Source organism: Poecilia latipinna, unplaced genomic scaffold (genome assembly GCF_001443285.1).
Source record: "Poecilia latipinna isolate Pla-1442-1.1 unplaced genomic scaffold, P_latipinna-1.0 Scaffold2561, whole genome shotgun sequence".
NCBI classification, from domain to species: Eukaryota; Metazoa; Chordata; class Actinopteri; order Cyprinodontiformes; family Poeciliidae; genus Poecilia; species Poecilia latipinna.
Window position 1 is genome coordinate 53,214 of NW_015115177.1, and position 21,822 is coordinate 75,035.

General features: G+C 41.1%; 1 protein-coding gene across 19 annotated transcripts in view; it reads right to left on the bottom strand.

Moving 5' to 3' along the window:
• The window catches only part of ank2b (ankyrin 2b, neuronal), a 100,318-nt gene that overhangs the window by 32,938 nt on the left and 45,558 nt on the right, over window positions 1-21,822 (bottom strand). For 6 of the 19 annotated variants that reach the window (XM_015020271.1, XM_015020273.1, XM_015020274.1 and 3 more), the window contains 15 exons: window positions 21,610-21,708; window positions 19,846-20,000; window positions 18,539-18,750; window positions 18,256-18,460; window positions 18,065-18,161; window positions 17,741-17,969; window positions 17,128-17,253; window positions 16,890-17,012; window positions 14,850-14,882; window positions 14,601-14,622; window positions 8,352-12,923; window positions 7,835-7,912; window positions 7,570-7,701; window positions 4,947-5,099; window positions 4,576-4,810 (listed from right to left, as the gene is read on the bottom strand). In XM_015020271.1, the coding sequence (XP_014875757.1) occupies window positions 4,576-4,810; window positions 4,947-5,099; window positions 7,570-7,701; window positions 7,835-7,912; window positions 8,352-12,923; window positions 14,601-14,622; window positions 14,850-14,882; window positions 16,890-17,012; window positions 17,128-17,253; window positions 17,741-17,969; window positions 18,065-18,161; window positions 18,256-18,460; window positions 18,539-18,750; window positions 19,846-20,000; window positions 21,610-21,708 (6,471 nt within the window). The remainder of the gene's footprint in view (window positions 1-4,575; window positions 4,811-4,946; window positions 5,100-7,569; window positions 7,702-7,834; window positions 7,913-8,351; window positions 12,924-14,600; window positions 14,623-14,849; window positions 14,883-16,889; window positions 17,013-17,127; window positions 17,254-17,740; window positions 17,970-18,064; window positions 18,162-18,255; window positions 18,461-18,538; window positions 18,751-19,845; window positions 20,001-21,609; window positions 21,709-21,822) is intronic. The other 13 variants (XM_015020276.1, XM_015020275.1, XM_015020280.1 and 10 more) reach the window with 12 other exon arrangements.

The following is a 21,822-nucleotide window of genomic DNA, read 5'->3' on the forward strand; positions in this document are numbered from 1 at the left end:
AAGACCACTGGATGACTTGGTGGGGACGGAGGAGGCACATGCGGAACTGCCATCAGAGGAGACAAGGCAGGCTGTACGGGAGCTGTGCCTGCGGAGCTGTGGAGGACTGGGTCAGGAGCAGAGTGAACGGTTACAGGACCTGCTGGAGGCCTACATTGACATTTTTGCTGCTAAGGATGAGGAGTGTACTCGCACTAATCTGGTACAGCACGACATCGACACTGGAGAAATGAGACCCATCCGTCTACGGCCCCACCGTCTGCCTTTTTCAAGGCGGGCCGTGGCAGAGAAGAAGATCGAAGAGATGCTAAAGGCTGATGTCATAGAGCCCTCCAATAGCCCTTGGGCCGCACCGGTAGTGCTGGTGGGAAAGAAAGACAAAGACTGGCGGTTCTGTGTTGACTACCGACGACTGAATGAAAACACCTGCAAGGACTCCTACCCCCTCCCACGCATTGACGATACGCTGGACTACATTGCTGGGTCCAGTTGGTTCAGTTCCCTCGACCTTCGCAGCGGCTATTGGCAAGTGGAACTGTCTCCAGAAGCTCGCCCAAAGACAGCATTCACCATTGGGCAGGGACTGTGGCAATTTAAGGTGATGCCTTTTGGTCTCTGCAATGCTCCAGCTACCTTTGAACGCCTCATGGAAAGGGTGTTGGCCCATATTCCACGAAGCCGCTGTGCGGTCTACCTGGATGACCTTCTGGTGCACGCAGACAGTTTTGAGGCTGCCCTGGCCAACCTCCAGGAAGTGTTTGATGCCATTCGCCAGGCTAACCTGCGACTTCACCCACGGAAGTGTTACCTGCTCTGGAGAGAGACCACCTTTGTGGGCCACGTCATCAGTGCAGCCAGAGTATCCACAGACCCGGACAAGGTCAGTACAGTGAGGAATTGGCCAGAGCCTCGGGACACTAAGGAGCTGCGTAGCTTCTTGGGGCTAGCCTCCTATTACCGGAGATTTGTGAAGGACTTTGCCACTCTCGCCAGCCCCCTACATCGGCTGACCCAAAAGGGACAAACATTCCACTGGGATGAAGACTGTGGTGCTGCCTTCTCTGCACTCAGGATGGCACTGGTGGGGGCCCCAGTACTGCAGTATCCTGACCCAAACCAACCCTTCATTCTGGATACTGATGCCAGTGATAGAGGCATTGGAGCAGTGCTCTCACAAGGGGGAGAGACAGGAGAACGGGTTGTTGCTTATTACAGCCGCACCCTCAGCCGGGCAGAAAGGAACTATTGTGTCACCCGGCGGGAGCTGCTGGCTGTTGTCCAGGGGGTTTGACACTTCTGCCACTACCTCTATGGGAGGAAGTTTCTTCTTCGCACTGACCATGCATCCCTGACCTGGTTGCTGAATTTCAAAGAGCCAGAGGGGCAACTAGCACGGTGGTTAGAGGCACTGCAGGATTACAACTTCCAAATCGTTCACCGGGCTGGTCGGCTTCATGGCAATGCTGATGCCCTGTCCTGCCGGCTGTGTGCAATAGGAATTGACTGTAAGCAGTGTCAACAGGTGGAAGGACGTGGGTCAATGGGCCCCCAGACCGTGGCTCTACAAGTCGTCAGCAAAAACCCACAAACTCCTAGGTGTTTCAGGGTGACCGAAGGGTCTGTGGATGGTGTGGAAGTTATGGGGGCCGAACAACTCCAGGAGGAACAAGATCAGGACCCTGTCCTTGCTCGGATCAAGCAGTGGGTGGAGGCTGGCCAGCGGCCCACATGGGAGGTGATAGCAGCTCTAGATCCAGAGACTAAGGCACTGTACTCCCAGTGGTCCACCATTTGCTGCCGCAGTGGGCTCCTTTATCGACAGTGGCAAGCTCCAGCAGCACAGCATGACGTTCTTCAATTGCTGGTGCCCAAACAGTTGCGGGCCAAGGTGCTCCAGATGGTCCATGGCTCTGTGGGGGCAGGTCACTTTGGAGTCGCTAAGACGCTACAATGTCTCCGGTCGAGATTCCATTGGCCCGGCTGCCGCCAAGATGTGGAGCTCCATGTCCATTGTTGTGATGCTTGCACAGCAAAGAAAGGGCCAACCCAGCGCTCACATGCCCCCTTGCAGCAGTACCAGGTGGGTGCTCCAATGGAACGAGTGGGTGTGGATGTACTGGGCCCATTTCCTGTGACGGAAAGAGGGAACCGCTACATCCTAGTTGCCATGGACTATTTCACTAAGTGGCCGGAGGCATATGCCATCCCCGACCAGAGCGCTGCCACCACGGCTGAAAGACTGGTGAGTGAGATGCTCTGTCGGTTCGGTGCTCCCGAGGAGCTGCACAGTGATCAGGGCCGGAACTTTGAGGCGGAGGTGTTTGGTGAGGTCTGCCGGAGGCTTGGCATCAAGAAGACACGAACCACGCCACTTCACCCTCAAAGCGATGGGCTGGTTGAGCGGTTCAACCGGACCTTGTCCACCCAGCTGGCTATTCTGGTGGATAAACAGCACCATGACCGGGATCTACACCTGCCTGTCATCTTGTGGGCTTACCGGACAGCGGTCCAGGAGTCCACTCACTGCACCCCTGCCTTGCTGATGTTTGGCCATGAACTACGCACCCCAGTGGACTTGGTGTTTGGACCACCCCCGGAATGGAGCAACCTGTTGGGTCAGGGCTGAGCTACTTCTGTGATTTAAAGCAGCGTCTACGGGTTGCTCATGAACTGGCTTGGGAGTGCCTAACTGCAGCCGGACTCAAGCAGAAGCGGGCCTATGATTCGCGCTGCCAGGGGAGGAACTTCGAGCCTGGGGACAAGGTTTGGGTGTTTTGCCCTGAACGAAAAAAAGGACTGTCTCCAAAGCTCACCAGTCAGTGGGCTGGGCCATCTGTGGTGATTCACAGACTTTCTGATGTGGTGTACCGGGTGCGGCTGCGCAAGAGGGGCCGGCTGGTGGTTCTTCACCGGGACCGCTTGGCCCCATACCAGCCAAGCAAGCCTGCGGTTGGCGAGCTGGAGACTGACCCTCCGCCAGTGGTTTCTCCTACGCCTCAAGTTGTCCAGGGTGAGTCCCGGCGCGCTAACCCCAGACAACGGCGCCTTCCTGCGCGGTTTAGAGACTTTATAGTTAATCCATAATGGACTAAAAGTTCTGTTGTTGTTCAATGTTGTGGTTCATTTCACATAGGCATTCCTGGTTGCTGGGGACAGCTAACCGTCTGAGGGGGGGGGCAATGTAGCGGTTAAAGGGTGCTGTTATGTTATGTGTTTTTCCCATGAGGCTTAGCGGCAGAGAAGAGGGCCGAACCGTGAGCGAAAAGGCCATCTGTCCGAATGAAAAGACCTGTGTGTTCCGCCATTAAAAGTGTGAATGTTCTGACTATACGACTCCGTGTGTGTCTTCATTGAGCCTTCAACGGAGGTTACAATATGAACACTGATCTGAAGTATGTTTCATCACTTGGATGAAACATTTAAACTGAAATTCTTTGAATTATAAAATACTATCATTGTGTAAAGAGAACTGAATGAGTATTTGCATGAGTTTAACTAATGTAATGTAAACTCATTTTACTGCAGTAATTGGAAAGACGTGTACATGTGGAATTGATCATTCAGGCCTGTTTTATACAGGCCAGGTACTGTTTCAGATTCCCATTCCAGGATTCTGGATCTAGGTTCAGTTCTAGATCGTCTGGTTACCATAGCGTCCAGACTGGCGAGTTAACCTAAACAGCGGATCACAGAAACATCACATCCTATCAACTTCTTCCAACAATCTTCACTCTGGACTGGACCACAAAGAAGGGAACTGGATTATCTTTTTGTTTTTCATTATTTCATTCATCCCCAGCAAGAAATTGGTTGAACTCCTTGACAAAGGAAAACATTCTGGACTTCAACTGTTTTGAATAACCTGTATGTATATATTGTAAATATTACATTTCACTAGTTTTGCACCATTTGGTTGTCTGTGTGTTTACAAATTCCCACTTCCTCCAGCAGTCCAACCTAATCTAAGAATTATTCTGATTTGATTTAACTTTGATTATTTACTTAATCATTCTAATTTTCCTGAATGTATATGTTACACATGGATACAGAGTCGCTGTCACTGTGCAGTGCAGCGGATCTAGCTCATCATGCAGGGCCGATCCAAGGTTGAATGAGGCTTTGTGCAGAATTTGATTTAGGGGCCCCATCAGCACCACTAACAGCATTTCACCATGGATTTGGATAAATATACGACAGGAGCTTTGTTTAATTGGCCAACCTTAAAAGCAATCAGTGATAATTGTATTTTACTGAGATGTATCTGTGAACAAATAGACTTGAAACTTAAAGTTCAAACTGACAGCATCAGGTTGTAGCTATGGCAACAGCAATCTAACTATGAAGATTGTTCTTTGAACTTTTACATAGTAAACTTGCCCACTAGTTAAAGTACAAAATTTAAATGTTAATTAAAAATATTTTATGTATGCTGAAACCATTAAATCCAATTTAGCAGCAGGCATATTTTCAATTAACAAATGTTACACATCTATAAATGTGGTCTATGTTAAAATTAGCAGTTATGGGGCCTCTGAAGGCCTTGCACCTTTGTTAATTCACAAAATTTCAACTTACTTTGTTGTTTCCAACTCTCTTTGTAGTTTTTCTCTCTGGCCTTTTCTCATGAATTCTGTAGCCACAGGACCTGCCTCAAATCGTCCTGATGTTTCATGAAGCGATGATAAACTAGTAGATAGCTCCTCTGCTGATACCACAGGAACTTCTTGAACTAAAACTGGGCTTCTGCCAGCAGCTTCTTCACATCTGCCTGACCTTGGACAGTCAATATCTTCATGAATGGTGCCAAAACCTGTTGGAGCATTTGGGTGAGGATGAAACACAAAAGCCTGTTTGTTTAAATATTAAAAAGCTCCACAACCAGTTTTATAACATTGAAATCACTAGTCTGTATGAAATAAAGAAAAAAATATTGCAACTTTTCACACCTTCGCTGTGGTCCAGCATGAGGGTTTGTTCAATCTCTGCGTAGGTATGTGAAGATGTCTCCTCTTCAGCAGATTTGTTTATCTTGGTTTCAATAAGATGAACAATGTCCATCCGGTTGATCTTTGTCAACCTCTTTATAAGTGTTGATTCTGCTGAAACACCAAAAAAAAGACAATTCAAAAATAAAATAACTCTGAAAAAGAAGAAATTTGGATCTTTCCTATTCAGTTGAAACAAGATATTTACACCTACTGTGTAAAACTACACAGAACTATTTTCCTCAGACATTCAATCAGAAAAAGATTTTTCTGTTTCAGATCAGTTACAATTACCAAAATAATTTGTACTTGCCACATGCCAAAACAGTGAGAGATAATTATTAGAATTAAAATAGAAGTCTAAAAAGTACATACAAAGTGTATGTAGATGTGTTTTTTGTTTGTTTGTTTGTTTTTTTTTACTTTATTTTTAAAGAGATTTTTATACAGGGCAAGCCATAACAATAACAATAAGGAAAGATACAAATAAAATACAAATAAATAAAATAAAATATCACAACCAGGACAATACACGGCACTCAAAAAAAACAGAGGTCACCAAGGGAGGGAGACGGCTACAACATACAAAAAGATAAAACTAAAATGACAGATAACTGATAAACGGGTTACAGTGTATGTAAAGTTCTGTGAAGAGTCAGACAGGTGGGAGTTTCTTTCCATATTTACCAAATCCTGCCAGGCTACTCAACACCTGACCCCTCTTATCACACCTGATGATGAAATAATCGTGCTCAATTTACTCTCGAGTTCCTATATGTTAATCATTTCAACCAATATTTTTTAATTTTGTTTTCCTGAAGTCTTATGCAGAAGGTGAGCATTTCCAATTCCCAAATTTCTTCAACGATCGCTGACCAGTCTCTCAATGTCGGTGAGGTCCTACTAAGCCACTTTCTTGTAATTGATTTTTTCCCTGCCATCAGTAGTATTTTCAACAGGTACTTATCCTGAGTGTTGAGTTCTTTTGGTAGATTACTTAAATATATAGTTTTAAAGTTGTGTTCAATTTCAAAACCAAGAATTACACTTATCTCTTTGGATACCTTTGACCAATAGGAATAAATCAATGGGCAGTCCCAGAAAATATGAAAGTGGTCAGCCATCACATTATTACATCGTCTCCAACAAAGCCCAGATTCAGCTCTGCCGGTCTGGGAAAATGTTCTTTTGGGGGTAATGGAAAACCTAACAATATTCTTCCAAGAAAATTCCCTCCAACATCCTGAGCTAGTGGTGGTGGAGTTAATTTATGTATGTAGATGTGTTTGAACGTACAATTGTTTACAAAAGCTTGAAGAAAACTACGACTAATAAGATGGTTTCAAACATTACTGTTATGATTCTGGCCCGTCTGCCCTCTCTGTTTTCCTCCTCAGCTCTCCCTCTCTACAATTAAGCTCATCTTCTTCTTGATTTTAATGGCGGGTGACATCCAACGTTAAGATGCATTATCGCCATCTACTGTGCTTCAGTGTGGGCCAGAGTATTTTCCTTTTTTAACCTAACCTAAATTCTTATACACAATATTGTTTCCTTTAAAAATGTAATAACTCCTTCTGCAATCAAACTCATCTGATCCACCTGCATGCTGCTGTGTAATCAGGCTCATGTTATGCACCTGTTCCAGGTGGTCGCACAACTTAGCGTGGGTGGAACACACTACGAGACTAGCACCACTAGTCTTTCACCCCTATACATCGTCCAGGGATTCCAGCTGGTGTTTGGTTTGAAGCCAAAGTTCCCTCTGCTCATGCTGTTACTATGAAGTGTCAACGAGTCTGTAGAAAAATCATGACCAGAATGTTGGTGGTGCAATCCAGGACCGCCAACTGCCACCGTGTTTTTGGTGGGCTCCTGTTCTCCATAAACCTTTCATTGCATCACTTTTGTATTTTGACTGAAATTTCAGGTCATCAGTTTTGACTGTTAAAATTATACTTAAGGTTCAAAATGGTGCAAATTTAAAGGCCTGAAGATGCATCACGCTTCTCAGTGCAATGCTGCTAGGCAAAATAAACTTTCAGCCTGGTATATACATATACTGTACGAAAAGACACAACTGGATATTCTTTTAAGCTTGAGGGAGATTAATTCAAAATCAGTGGAAAGGGTGTATTTAAGACAACACCTCCAACACACTAACCCTATATAGTTACTTAGTCTTTGGTAGAATTAACTTTTTAAGTGGTATGAATTGGGCCAAATGTTTTGGATGCCCTATCATAAGTTGCTCATAACTGAATAGCCGGAAATCCAACCCATTCCTCCTGGCCTTTGAAATGCTGACTTTGATGTCAAGCTTAAACTTCCCCAATATCTTGAGAGGTTCCTTCATGAAACCATCTATTTCGTGAAGTGCAATAATGTAATTCAACAGATAAATTTGGACTGCTCTTGAGGTTTCTTGAAATCGGACTGAAAGATCCACAGTATTCTTCCTGATATCCGGACTACTTTCCATATCACACAAGGGGTTAGGGCTAGAATTTTAGCAAACAAAACAATGACAAAGTGCCTTTTTATACAGTTCATCTGGTTTCAGCTCAGTGCTGGAAATATTGACCTGAGGTACTGTGTCCTTCTGTCACAGTCCAAAGGTTCAGAAGGGCATGGCTTTGATCTTGCAGAGAGTTTGGGTTTTCAGTTCTTATCAGGTTGATTTTCTCCTCACTGAAGTCCAATTCTCGTGCTAACTCTGTTGGTAGGGAAGAAGATAAGTTAAATTCAATCTGTGGTTCCAAGAACAAAGCATCCAGATTTTCTTTTAATAAGAAAGAATATACATTTTGAAAGTTTTAGCTTGACGTGTGCTATATAGTGTGACTCACCAGTCCAACTGAAGCCCAGGTGATCAGCTATAATGGCCAACCGTTGCTCATTTCTTTCTGCTTCATCCTGTGGATCTACTGCAAACATCACCAGACATTCATGAACGGTCAAAGTCACAAGATAAATTACATTAACAAACATGATCTAAAAAGGGTTCACTGGCTTTCTTTTTTCAATTCAAGTTACCAGTTTGGCTTCCTAAGGGCTTTTAAAAAAATTTTTTTTTTTTTTTTTTTTTTTTCCAAAAATGAACTTAATGTTTGTTTCCAATTTTCTAGTAAGTAAAATATTTTTCAGTGGTTTTATAAAGCCTTTAGATCAGTCTTGAGATGTTCAAAATACATAGAAGGAAAGAGAGATGGCAATACATAGACAATAGATCTCCAGTAACACAGTAACAAGGGATCTTCAGCTACAACGGGACAAAACTACAAGAGACAGAGAGGCAGCACCTTTACAGCTAGAGCACTAATGAGGTAGAAGAGATAGAGAATAGCCCCTGTAACTGGGGGATACCTTGACTTTGGACTTTATCATCTGGAATTCGCTGCATCTGTGTCTCAACAGGGTCGTCCCACAGTGGTCTAATGGGAAAGACGTCTCCTGAGGGTGGGAACCGCAGATCTGGGAAAGGTTCTCTTTCAATAATGGATGGATCAATAAGACTGCTCTCGTCATCTGAGAGAGCAGTCACAGCTTCTTCATCTTTATCTGTCTCAGCCTGTGCCAACCTTGCCACGACTTTTGCTGCTTCATCACTGATCTCTTCAAAGAACTCAATAGTCTGTTTCTGTAGTTTGCTTTTTGGTTTAGTGGATGTTGTTGAATGAGATGAATGAGTAGTTTTTCCACGGACTGGCAACCTGGACTGAAAACCTTTAGATCTTGCAGACTCAACGCTCGCGGGACAATCCTGCTCCTTTTTAATAGATGATCTGGTAGACTCCCCCTCACAGAAGCTTTTGGCTTTAGAAGATTGTGTTTTAGTTTTAAAATCCACAGAAGGACCTGCATCTGTCTCAGATTTTCTCCTAGTACCCTTTTTTACAGGAACTTTAAGCTTTTTCTCTTGAGCGGATTCCACATGTTTGGCATGAGAATCAGGTTTGGCAGAGCTAGCCTTGATAGGTATCCTGGATTTAGAGTCTAAAGTAAAGTAGGTGTCTTTTTTAACAGCTGTTGGGGGGGTTGATACATGAGAGGGTGAGGGAATTATAGACTTTGCTCGACTCTGTGGAACAGACCTAGCTTGTGCTTTGGCTGTGCTTTGTATCTTTTTACCATTTTGGGAAGTACCTTTAAGTGGCTGCTTGCCTGTTGTTTTGTGGGCTTCTACCACTGACTTTGTTTCTTCTGGGGAGGAATCAGAGGACTCTTGGCCTTGCTCAGAGTAAACCGATCTAGTTACAGTAGTTTCTGCAGTCTGTACATTTGTTATTGGTTGTTCAGTTGTTTCTAAATCTAATGATCCTTCACTTATGTTATTTTCTGTTTTAGTCTCAAGAGGTTCAGGGCATACCAGATCTTTCTTTGAAGTTTTGGTAGAAGCTGAAATGCCCATTTTAGGGATTTTAGACTTAGATGTATCAGCTTTACAGCCTAACTGATCTCCCTCAGATGGGGACTGAAGCTGTGAATCAGTAATATCTTTTAATATTACATCTTCCCCAATTTTAAGCTCCAGTGTTAAATTGAGACCTACTGCTGATTCTCCAGCTGATCTATTTTCTTGCCTGCGCTCATTTACGGTAGGCTCCTCTAAAAACTGGTCACCTATCTGAAAAAAAGCAAAGCCACCCCCCTCTTCCTCATAGCTTCTCTTAGTCATATCAATCGCACCACTCCGTGTCATTTCAAAGAGCTTCCCTTCCTGGAAAAGAAAAGGGTTGGGCTCACTGGTAGGAGTGCTCTCTTCTGTTGGTGTTCTACCAGGTGTGGTATCTGGAGTTGCTTGCACAGACTGACGGTCCATCACCAGATTCAGGATCTTCTGTTCTTCGTCTTTTACACGTGCTGCAAAAGTGACATCATCTTCTCGCATGGCAGACCATGACTCAGTCTCCACTCTTGCAGTTACTCCTTTTGATTCAGTTCTAGGAAGATTTGATGCCTCATTATCTTCTTCACCATCATTGTAGATAAAGACCTCATATTTTGTTTGACTTGTAGCAACTTCAGGACAAAGCCCAGCTTTTGGTCCTCCTGCATGACCCCATCTATCCTCTTTCACCTCATCTGTTACATTGCAATTTGGTTTTTGCATACCTGTCTGTACCTTGCTAACATCTAACATATGACCTCTATTATCTACATTATCACTTGACCTTTTCAAACTCTCCCGTTTTTGTTCATCTGTCCTGTTTTCAATGCTTGAAGTTGCTGATGTGTTACAAACATGGTTAACAGCTTTAGTAGATGATGGGACTTCTTCCCATGAAGTTTTCAGATTGGATTTTGAATGATGCTGGTCTGAGACAGAATGAGATCCCTCTGAAGTGACAGTGGCTGATGTATTCTTGACCTCTTTGCTCTGGGTTCCATCATGCACACCTGCTGAAAAAGGAGAGGGAGGTTGTACTTTAATATCTGGACCAATAAAATTAGCTATTTTTGAATCTTCTGTGTGTCTATTGAGTTGACATTCACTTTGCGAAAGCTTTTCACGGCTGGGCTGTAATGTTTCACAACTGTTATCCCCTGTCTTGTCATCTCCTGAGAAAAACAGATCTTTGCTAAACCTCCTGTTGCTCTTTGGGTCTTGTTCCATTTGATTAAATGTTTTTATTTTGGTAGCCATCTTAAACATTTCCTCCTCTGGAGTGATTTTTTTCTTAGCTTCATAGTTGTATGTTGCATCATCCTCTGCTGGGTCTTCAGGGATGGCAGCCGGTTTGAATGAAATGCACAGGAATGCATTATCAAGGAGTCTGGGGTTTACCTCATAACTTACCTCTTCAGAACTAGGTGTATCAGGGGAGAGGAGACTCTTACCCGAACTTGTCATCTGAGATGTCTGCTCACAACTGTCATCATCAGCACTAGGTTCAAGGTCTCCAAGCAGCCTAACATGAAAAACATCTTGGGGGAGGTCTTTAGCCTTAGAGGATGATGTGTGGTTAGACGATTTATTAGCATTGCGTACTGGTAGGAATGATGGGTGGCTTTTTTGCTGTACAGGACTGCTCTCCAGGGAATCACGAGGGGATGATTCTGTGGTTGGACTGGGCTCAATAGAGTCTGGGGATTTATGGGAAGAATTTTCTTCAATCAGAGGGCTACACTCTAGAGAGTCTCTGTGGCTTATTGTCAAAGAGTCATCAGCTAATGGACTGAGGGCATCCGATTCTTGCTTTAATGGTAGGTCAAAGCTTTCATCATACTTACATGGGGATCTAGAGACTGGAGAACCAACTAATGGCAATACTATCTCATCATCAGGGCTATCATCATCACTGAGAAATGTTTCTACAGTTTCTGAAACTCTCTTAATAAGGTTTTGTGGTCTAGTTGGCTTAGATTCAGCCCTCCTAACAGACATTGACTCACTTGTTGTGTGGTCATCTGCAGCCTCGCTGGAAGAGACACGGAGTGTCAATTCTGTAGATACCTGGTCACCAGAAGACCCTACACCAGAGTCTCCAGACTTGTCCTTGTCTGTAAGGTCTTTAACTTTTGTGGAAGTTGATGACAATGTTGTAGTTGACTGTAGTCCAGACGGACTCTCAGGGCTTGTGCCTGAACTGGTCAGTCCCTCATGTTTGTAACGGTCCTTTGAGTTAAGGTGATCTCCAGAACTGCCACTTAGTGATTTGGCCACACCCTCATGTTTACAGTTGTCAGAGCTATTGTCAACACCACCATTTCCAAAGTCCAGTGTTTCAGATGGTTCTGAGTGAGTGCTAGATTTGATTTCTTTATATTTTTCCTGCAAAGTCGTCTGTTTTATGGCATTTTTGGGATCCAACAATACTTCTTGACCTTGTGAGGCATGTGAGGTCATTGCTTTCGTCATAGATTTTGATTGAACAGAATGAGATGGTGTGGCTTTTTCTAATTTTGATGTAGCTGTTTTAACCTCAAATAACCCAGACTTTCTCTTTGAGGGATCCTGTCCTGTCTGGAATGCTTGCATCAGTTCTTTAACTGACATTGTTTCCTCAAGCTTTTCTGATTCAGCTTTTGGGGATTTAGAAAGTTTGGATTTAGATGATTCTTTGGCTTTTGGTGATGATTTACTTATAAAAGGCAAATGGGAGGGTTTGCTTCCAGTGGCTTTTTGGCTCTTTTGCTCAGCCTCAACTTTTTGTTGTAAGGCTTTGACTTTGTCCTTTATTGATCCTATAGGGGTTTCTTCAATAACTGGGGACACAGGTGATGCAGAAGCGGAAGCTGTTGGTACGCTAAGAAGAGCTCCTGCCTCTGTTAATCCCTCTGCCTGCTCCTGATCTTTCCCCTTCCTTCTAACTGGTTTTTTAACATCAGCAGTTATGCTTCTTTCATGGGATTTGACTTGAGCGGACGGTCTTGCACTTTTCCGTAGTACAACATCAGTGAATTTTTCTTGGACACCTGTATCCTTTTTAGTCTTTACTTTGGCGCTCACTGGTGCATCCAGGAGGTATTCTTTAAGGTCACCACTGCTCTTGATGGCTTTTGGTCTAGGAGCCCCTCTCTTAGCCTTACTGTCACGCAAGATGGGTTCCTGAACTCCTAGGCCAGCCATTTTTTTTGCCTCTTCTATTTCAGAGTCTGAGAGAAGTACCCACTCTTCAGCTATTCTAGTTGTGTTAGCTGCCTCCTCTCCCACCTCACCCTCATATGTTCCACTTCTCAGTATCTCACTGACTTTCTCAAGGTCCTCCTTGACTTTCTCCAAGTCCTTTTCCATTATTTCTAAAGGTTCTCCAGAAACTTCCTCTGTCCCCTTCTCTGGACCACACCTTCCTAAGGAAGGGGATTTCTCTGTCGAGTCTGCGGTCAAGATGGCAGTCATTTTGATCAAATCCTGTTTCATCTCTGACACGTCGGACAGAAGATCTGGTTCTCGAATCAGCTCAGATTTCAGGACTGAAGTCTCCGTCTCTTCATCTTCCATTTGGAAGAAGATCAAGTAAGGAGTAAAGAAAAGCAAAAATTCAAATGAAAGGAGACAAACATTGGAGAAGGTGGTCAGGATAAGATTGGAACAGGCTGCAGGGATCATAGGACATTATATTCACAATGGGTTCTACAGTAGGTATCAGAGGAATTAGGCTTATACTTTCTCATGTTTCAGAAAATTATGATTGAGCTAATTCCAACAAAAACAAAACAAACAAACAAAAAAAAAACAATGAGAAAGGATATGAGCAGGAAATAACTTGCTTAAGCTGTCACACCCACACTCACAAGACCAGACCATTAAGCAAAACAAAATATGCCAAGTATAAGGAAGAGCCTATCAGTCAATATGTACAACATAAAAATGGACAACACAAGACATAATGATGCTGAAGGATCTCAAGATTGCTCAGAAGTAGGACATATGTCATGTGATGATGGACAAAATGGCTTTTAAAAAAAGAAAACAATTGACTGCTGAAGAAAGCCAGTGAAATGCTACTGATGACGATTATCATGTTAATGTTAATTTATTATAAAGCACTTTAAAACAGCTATAAACTGCACCAATGTATTCTTAAAACATGCTTGATCCTTTAGGAATATAAAAATCTGCAACAATGTTTAAAAGAATCACGAGAAAATACATTAATGAGCGACTTCTAAATAAAAAGACAAAAACCTAACTGAAGAAATGAGTTCTCAGTAATGATATAGAAATAAACATTCATACACACACATACACACAAAGTAATGTTAGGCAAGTTATTTCCATGCAAAACAAAGGGAAGTGCAAAGGGTGAGGACATGGAAGGGTGTAAATGCAAAACCAAGCAAAACCACAATTTTGCTTGTGGTTTGTTTAGAAAAACCCTCCATCTGTCAATATGTGCACATGCATGCAGTACTATGTAATTCCTGAGCATTAAGTATGCTTCACGTGTAACATGAATTATGGTTTGAGCTTTAACTATACTAAATACTTAAATGTTTTAGTGTTGGATGGCAAGGCTTGGGAGGTGGTTGGGTGGAGAACTGCTGCTTGATTTACTACAATACCAGCTACAGCAAGCACTACATTAAAAGCATAAATTGTTTTTGGGAGAATTTTAGCTATTTATATTGAACTTATTAAAACAATTATACAAAACAAGATGCACGTGGACCCTTCTTCTAATTTACAAATGCTGCAGAGGGAATATTTTATTAGACCTGCATAAGAACAAATACCATCACAAATACTTCTCTCTGGTCAAAATTGTCCATTAAATGAACAATTTTGAACTCTGAAGTTCAAAATTGAAGGTGAAATTGTTAAACTAATGACAATCGTAAAGGTGAAACTAGGAGAAAAGGCAAGAAAAGTAGCTAAGCCTCAGGAGAAACAGAACGACAACATGGGGATGGGTGGAGAAAGGCTTTGAATTGGAGTGAAAAATTGATGAAGAGTTCATAAAGGCTTGAATTATGAGGAAATAGTCGAGAGCAGGTTGGATGTGTTAATGTATGTTTTTAGTTATTTTTATGTACATTGGACATATTCCTCACACCATTGCTTTGGTTAGAATAATGAGATTAAATTAGACATTACACATCAATAAGTATAAAATGTGTTTTGTGTCCAGAATTTCATTAAGAATAGAATAAATAAAAGGAATAGCTTACATTTCTCAAAGGTTCTGCCGGTCTGAAAGAGAACACATGGCTTACAGTTAGTTTGCTTAGATGACCATGGCTGTGTAAAAAGCACCAACACAACTACTTAGTAAAAACTACACTCAACAGATACTGTACATCACATTCATTAATGTATCTTAAATAAATTCTAATCTTATCAACTATGTCACAAACAAGCTAGTGGAGCGGATGATCAACTGGGAAGAAAGGGGAAGAGGAAGCAGTGGCTGCTTTTACCTGTTCCTCATGCTCTTGTTCTGAATCTGAGTCCTTATGAGAGCAAAAAGTAGCAGGAAGCAGAAGGGAGTGCAGATATAAACACAGGAACAGTAAAGACAGGTGGAAATGCATGCTCAATATAGTAACAAACACAGCCAGCCTGTCACATCTGTCAAACTTCAACTGACAGACATGGATAAAAACACTGATCATGTCTAGTTCAAAGTCTGGACTCTGAACTAGACATGATCTAGTGAACTACAAACACACCATTACTTTCACAACCCTCTGTCTTCATACCTGGAGATGGCGTTGCCTGGTGCAACAGTAATATAATAATGCTGGCAATGATTGTTTGCCACTTGGTATGTTCAAATTTACATATAGTGCCATTTACCCCTTACATATTTCTTCTGCTTTGGCATTTTTGAAAAATCATACTTAAATGTTTTTATATCAAACACAAAAAGCAAGTTTTAAATTATGATTTAATTTTTTAAGGGGAAAAAATGCCAATCCAAAACTTTCCTTTTGTTTATTGATGCCATTCAGAAGGGGACCTGCTGGTCTGGTTTGGATCATTGTTCTGCTGCATAATTCAAGTTTGATTAAGCTAAAGGTCTTGAGCTGTTTGTTGGACATTCTCTTTCGCTGAAGCAACAAAGCAGTCCCAAGCAATTACACCACCACCACCGTGTTTGACTGTCAGTTTGATGGTCTGCTTTTGGAATTCTGTGTTAGTTTTAGGTCAGGAAAGAGTCTGCTGTGCCCCCCCTGGACTGGAAGCTGTTGTTTTTATTTTTACCTCAGAGGGGCCAACCTTCTGTTATTTCTGTCTTGTTTTGATACAGCAGGGGTTCCCACACTTCCCGGGGAAATCTGGGAATGTTCCCCACACATTTCTCAGCTGTTACGTCTGTTTAATCCATTGTTAACATGCCATAAGTTTTTCTGAGTCGCCTTTAAATGGAACATGACCCCTAAGACGCTCGGTCCGGTTTTACAGCTGAGCGGCAGCGATGGAGACCTGCTGCTGCTGCTGTGCAGAAATGGATGTGTGTTAGAATCATGGCAGAAAAAGCAAAGAACTTTGCACAGTTTTTTTCATACACTAATCGAACTAATGCTTTTGGATGCAGATAATGTTAGCTAAATGATGACTAATCCATGACAATATATCATGCTAAGCTTGTTAAAAATAGGCTACTAATTTTGCTGTTAAGTTCAAAAGTGGGTAGAACTGGTTACATTAACATGAGGAACTTTTTGGTACTTATATGAGTAGTTTTACTGCATTATACTTTTTTTCTTTTACTTGAGTAATATTATTATTGCTGCTCTTAAGTAGATTGATTTTGTATACAGAGAAATAAACTTCAGAGATTGGAAACATTAGATTTGTGCAACATATAAGCTAATGTTTATGAAAATTTGGGCATAGTTACTCAACATTTTATACATGTCACTGTTTACAACCTTATTGTTTATTTTATATTAATAAACATGACAATTTTATTTGAAAGGTTACATAAAGGTTTGTTCATGTATTTATATTAAAGTAAAGACTCGTTTAGTGATGGTTCCCATTTTTACTCCCTTTTGGGCTGATAGATGCCATTGGTTCCCGTATTTCCTTCGATGGAGCATTATGTGTTGGCATTTCAGATGTTTTAGCTGACGTCATGCAGGTTCTGCTGATTCTACAGGGCAGATATGAATCAGAGCGGGATGTGGCAAGTGAAACTGGACCAAAGGGAAATCTGGTCATTTACAGATAATTGATTATTTATAATTTATTGATTATCTAACCAAAGATTTATGTTTTTACAAAGGACCAGGTTGAGATGGATAGCATTTTTTCTGTTCTACAGTTATTCAGGTCATCATTGTCATTTGTGTTTTCATACCACTGTTGAACATCAAATAATAATGTAACCTTTGCCATATTATCAGCAAAAATTGCGACAAAATCCAACATTATTAATAAACTGGCTCATTGGATGCCAGTTTTAACACAGGAATGCATAGATGGAGAATAAATTTTTGTAGAGTTCTTACTTTGCTATAAGATGGAAGCGTGATGTTGAGGTTGCATATGGCATTTTGGTGAAGTGACCTGTAGTTCCTAGGTTCCTTCATGAATGACAGTCGACCACATGGCTCCTGGGTGTTGTCTCGGATCTACATAAGCAAGCAGATCACAGAACTGGCTTATGCTTTAATATGTATAAGACCATGTAAATGACATAAAAACAGTTTTATGTTCTGGTGTAATGTAGCAAGGAACCATTCTTACTTTGATGAAGAGTGCTAGCCTGTTCTCCTTAAAGGCATAGAAGCTGAACAGATGATGTTGGCCACTTTTGGTGAGTGGAACCAGGTTTCCAAAACAGTCTGCATATATAGGTTTCCCTTCCAGTACCTGACAAAATTAGTCAGTAGAGTGTGTAAATAGCCCACCAAATCACCTTCCTAAAATAAATGGCCTCTCATTTTTTTGCCAAAAGTTGGGGGGAGGGGGGAGTTGCATCTGTTATCCTTTGGCAGATCCAAAAGTCACTTTTGACAAAAAAGCCATTATTATAGAAAGATGACAGGACACAGCTCTTTATTGTATTTGACTTATCTACTGCCTATGTGAAGGTGCCAATGATGACTTGTGGTGTTCACCATGGACCATGGATTAATTGCAGTCCTTCTTTCTTATAAACCCTCTCACAAGTCAATTTAAGTAAAAAGAAAAAAAAAATGCATTTGTTACTGGTGGTGCCGAGGCTATAAAAAAGCATAGCAAATATGTAACATAAACTAAATAAAGATATCTTGTCGGCTTAATTTTCTCAGTAGTCTGCAATGGCTTCCCACAGTAAGATGCTTTGGTAAATTCCAGGTCCAACCTTCGATCTCACCTCTACATCCCGGCTCCGAGCCACCTCAGTGAAGTTCTCCTGCTGTTCCAGTGTTTTATCAATCTTGTCATCAGTCATGCAAAAACAGCGCAACCGGGCCTCAATTGGGTCATGGGTCTTGGCAAAGATCACAAACTTGGCCATGTAGGGAACGCAGATGATCTCTCGATACACTTGAGTGGAGAAGTTGACAGATTCCTGGACTTGTTGACAGTCTATCAACCAGAACCTTGAAATAAGAAGCAGCAGAAATCAACATGGTGGGAATTCGGACACACAGAATTGAACAAATAACTTGTCATAGACAGGACTCAACATTCTTACCTTGCAGAAACGTTGGTGGTGAAGGAGACACAATCATTAATAAATGTTAATGGTGTTGTCCCTGTTATATCCTCCCACTGTGCAGGTGTTGTTCCTCCTGAACATTGACACAAAATTATTTGCTTAGAGTAAGAAAGGGTCTTAATTAGCACTGCTTAGTTTATCAAAAGTATGCATGAGCATTTTCTGACCAGTTATGCTACAGAGCAGTCGTAATGTGGGCGTGTCCCCTCCAAAGCCATTAAGATTTGGGTCAGAGTTGCTCTTGGGGACAGGGATGGTCATGGTAATGGGTTTATGGAACTTTCTCCTGCGAGGCTCCAGGGTGACAATGGGACTGAAGGAGGCCTTGTTTCCAAGGATCTTTCTCACCACACTTACATTCACTGGCTGCGCCTGTAAAATAAGATGATAAAAAATGAAGAAAACCAGGTGGTTTGGTATCAAAGTGTGACTGCAGGTTCAATGAGTTACCTGAAGTCCAACTCTAATCCTCTTGGTGAGCGCCCCCTCTGGAAAAACTGCCTGCACTTGAGGCACAACAGTACTGCTTAGGATGCCTCCTTCAGGACCAATCAAATTATTGTCCTGCTTGATGCGTGACACCACTGCAAAATATTGGGGGAAGTCTTTTGTAATAATTCTGCAAAGGCGTTTCCTTTCCAGCTCCTCTGGAGGGTCCAGTTCTAAAGGCAGGAGGTGAAACAGGACATGTCAGGACTTCTATGAATGAGGTGCTGCTTGCAAAGTTCAACCCTTAGAAATTAACAGCAATAATTTAGATTATTTAGCCTATTATAACAGAAAAGATTGGGGGTTTATTTTTCAAAGTCATATATTTACTATGTTATTCATTCATTCATTCATAAATGTCACAATTTTAAAGTAAAACTTAATTAAATATTTAGTCAGCAAGCTAAATGTTTAGTTTCAAACTAGTATTTATTTTGGAACTAAATGTGTTTAAATATTCTTGACTATGAATGTAGTTTTTAATTAAATATTTTGTATATTTTGTTTTAAACTCTAGTATATTTAACCTCAACCTAAATATTTAGTTTAAAGCTTCCTTATTTTCAACCAAAATATTTAGTTAAATCTTTAGCTATTATGCAAAGTCACTTGCCGATACGCAGAAGTGGAGTACCAAAATAAAAGCTGCATAAACTCCTGCTGGTGACCGATTCGCTCCCGTCGTAGCTCATGTCATGTCTCTGTTGTTTCTTCTCTCATCAGATCCAACATTTCAGCTTAAAATAGAGGATGAGCCCTTTTGTTGGCAACACAGACGTTTACTAATGGACGCCATGATTTCACCAGCTTTAGAGGTCAACATTTAGCTAAGAGCTAAATATTTAGCTTCAAACTAAATATTTAGCATGTTAGCTGAGTATTTAAATTAAGGCTAAATAATTACTTTAGTTAAACATTTAGTTTGGAGCTAAATGTTTACTTTGTAATCTAAATATTTAGCTTGTTAAATAAATATTTAGTTTTAGTTAACCAATATTTAGTTTGTAAATTAAATATATACAAACCTATGATCTATTTAGTTTGTAAACTAAATAATTTAATTCAATATTTTGTTTGAAATTGTGACATTTATACATTAATGAATAGCATGGTGTAATTCTGATTTTGGAAAATGAACCCCCCCATTTCTTTTTCTTACGACAGGCTAAATAATCCAGATTATTGGTCCTTCACAAACTCCCCATATGTATGATTAAGTTGTATTTTTGTTCCTGCTTGTTTCAGGTCTCTAGCACCCAGACACTGACCCTCATCCATGCCATTCAGAATCCGATTGAGTTCCTCTGGTGTGTATTCACATTGATGCTCCTTCCAGCTCTCTCCTGTCTCACTTCTGAGGATCACCAACTCCCGCTCCTTTCCTCGGAGTGAGGCAAAGTGGGGGATTTCAACAATCACAGGACTAGAGGAGATGAGGGAAGATAAAGTATATCATTCAGATTATGGTCTGATGGAAGATAACGTCGTGCCTGCAAATGTTTGGTGCTTCGGCCTCAGTGAGGCTGAGGTAACTGAAGTTTTATCAATGCAGACGGAATGACTGACTAGTGGAATGGGTTCATTGCTGAAATATTTGAGAATAAACTGCATAAATTCCATTGCAGTGGTAAATATGTGCAATATACAAGAAATCTCAGAGCAGGGATGTAATTTGTTATAGAATTCTTTGACATGTTCAAATTAGTGTCAAACTGGCTAAACTATGTAGCAAAGTGCAAAAGTTACACTGAGCTTTATTGATAGGCATTGCCTTAAGTCACTGTTTATGAATTCTATTGGAATGCAAAGCAGATATTTAATAGCTGAATATTATTACAATATTAGCTGAAGTACTTCTTACACGTTAGCATTTATATAACTGAATTAAGATCAGTTACGATACTTCACTGCCCAAATATATACAAAAGTGAAATATTCCTTCAGCATCTAGAAAGAAAAGACCACAAATATAAAACTAAAAATGCAAGAGCTCATTTTCATGTGAAATGGTTCTTTGGCCTGGCAGTCCTATTTTTTAAATTGACACTGTTGCTGATGAATACATCAAGGGATCTGTCATTAAATGCAATGCTTTCCTACTGTAAACTATATGGATCATGCTGACTCAGTAAAATATGTAGCAAAACATTTTGATACATATTATAAACTGTGCTAAAATGCAGCAAAATAACTCTCTAGTCAGTTCACTGTGGCCAAACAACCATTTCAATTTCACAAACTGATAAAGAGAGCTGCACACTTAGTGACAAAAAGCTAAGTACCCAGACAGAATGGCAAAAATGCAGTGAAACTGACTGAGGGTCATGTGACTGCAGTGGTTACTATATTTTATATATATATATATATATATATATAGGTTATAAATATAACCTATTTTATAACCTCTTCTATTCTGCCACCCTTTATCCCAGTATAAAGGGTGGCAGAACAAGCATATCGATAGTACTATCAGAGTAAAGGCTGTTATTTTCTCCAACAGCATGTTGCAAACAGCTGCTGGAACTGTCCTAATACAAGTTGGGCTGAAAAAAGACAGGGTGACCTCATTGGTTAGATGTTTTTCAGACAGAATATTTTGCTCTTTGGTCATTGTTACGCTCTCTAATGTCGTTCTAGTTGCTCAGATCTGTTCTATACATATGCAAGGTGTGCATGTCCATCAAACTGTGGTTGGCCCATCAGAGTCTTCTATATGCCACTCATACTAAGTTATGTCTAACATCAACCAATCCTTCTGGGTACCTGACTTTTTTGTCCAATGTGGTGGGGATTACAAGTGACAAGAACAGTTTCTATGAAAAAACTAAAGAATAAAGCATAAAGAGGGTAAGGCAAAGCAAGAACAAACAGAAGTGACACATAAAGTGAGGTCCCAGGCATTAGGGAAGGGGTTACAAAATATAAAAAACATGCAGAAATAATATATGAAGTGAAAGGCAGAAACTGAGGCTGGCATCCATAGATTGTTTCCTATGCAATATTCTATGCTTTATGAGGCCTTATCACCCTACCCAAGAAATTTAGTCCCCGGTGGACCAAGCTGAAGGATTCTGCTAACCAAACTCTCTCCCTCATTTAAAGGTGGAGGGGCAGTAGGGAGGTGGAGTTTACTGTGTGATACGCCAAGCATCCATCCGCAGCAGAGTGGAGAAGAAAGCACACAATGTTTTGGTTGAATGGAAAATCTAATTGTTTTGTAAGCATGTGATTATTCTCTCAAGAAA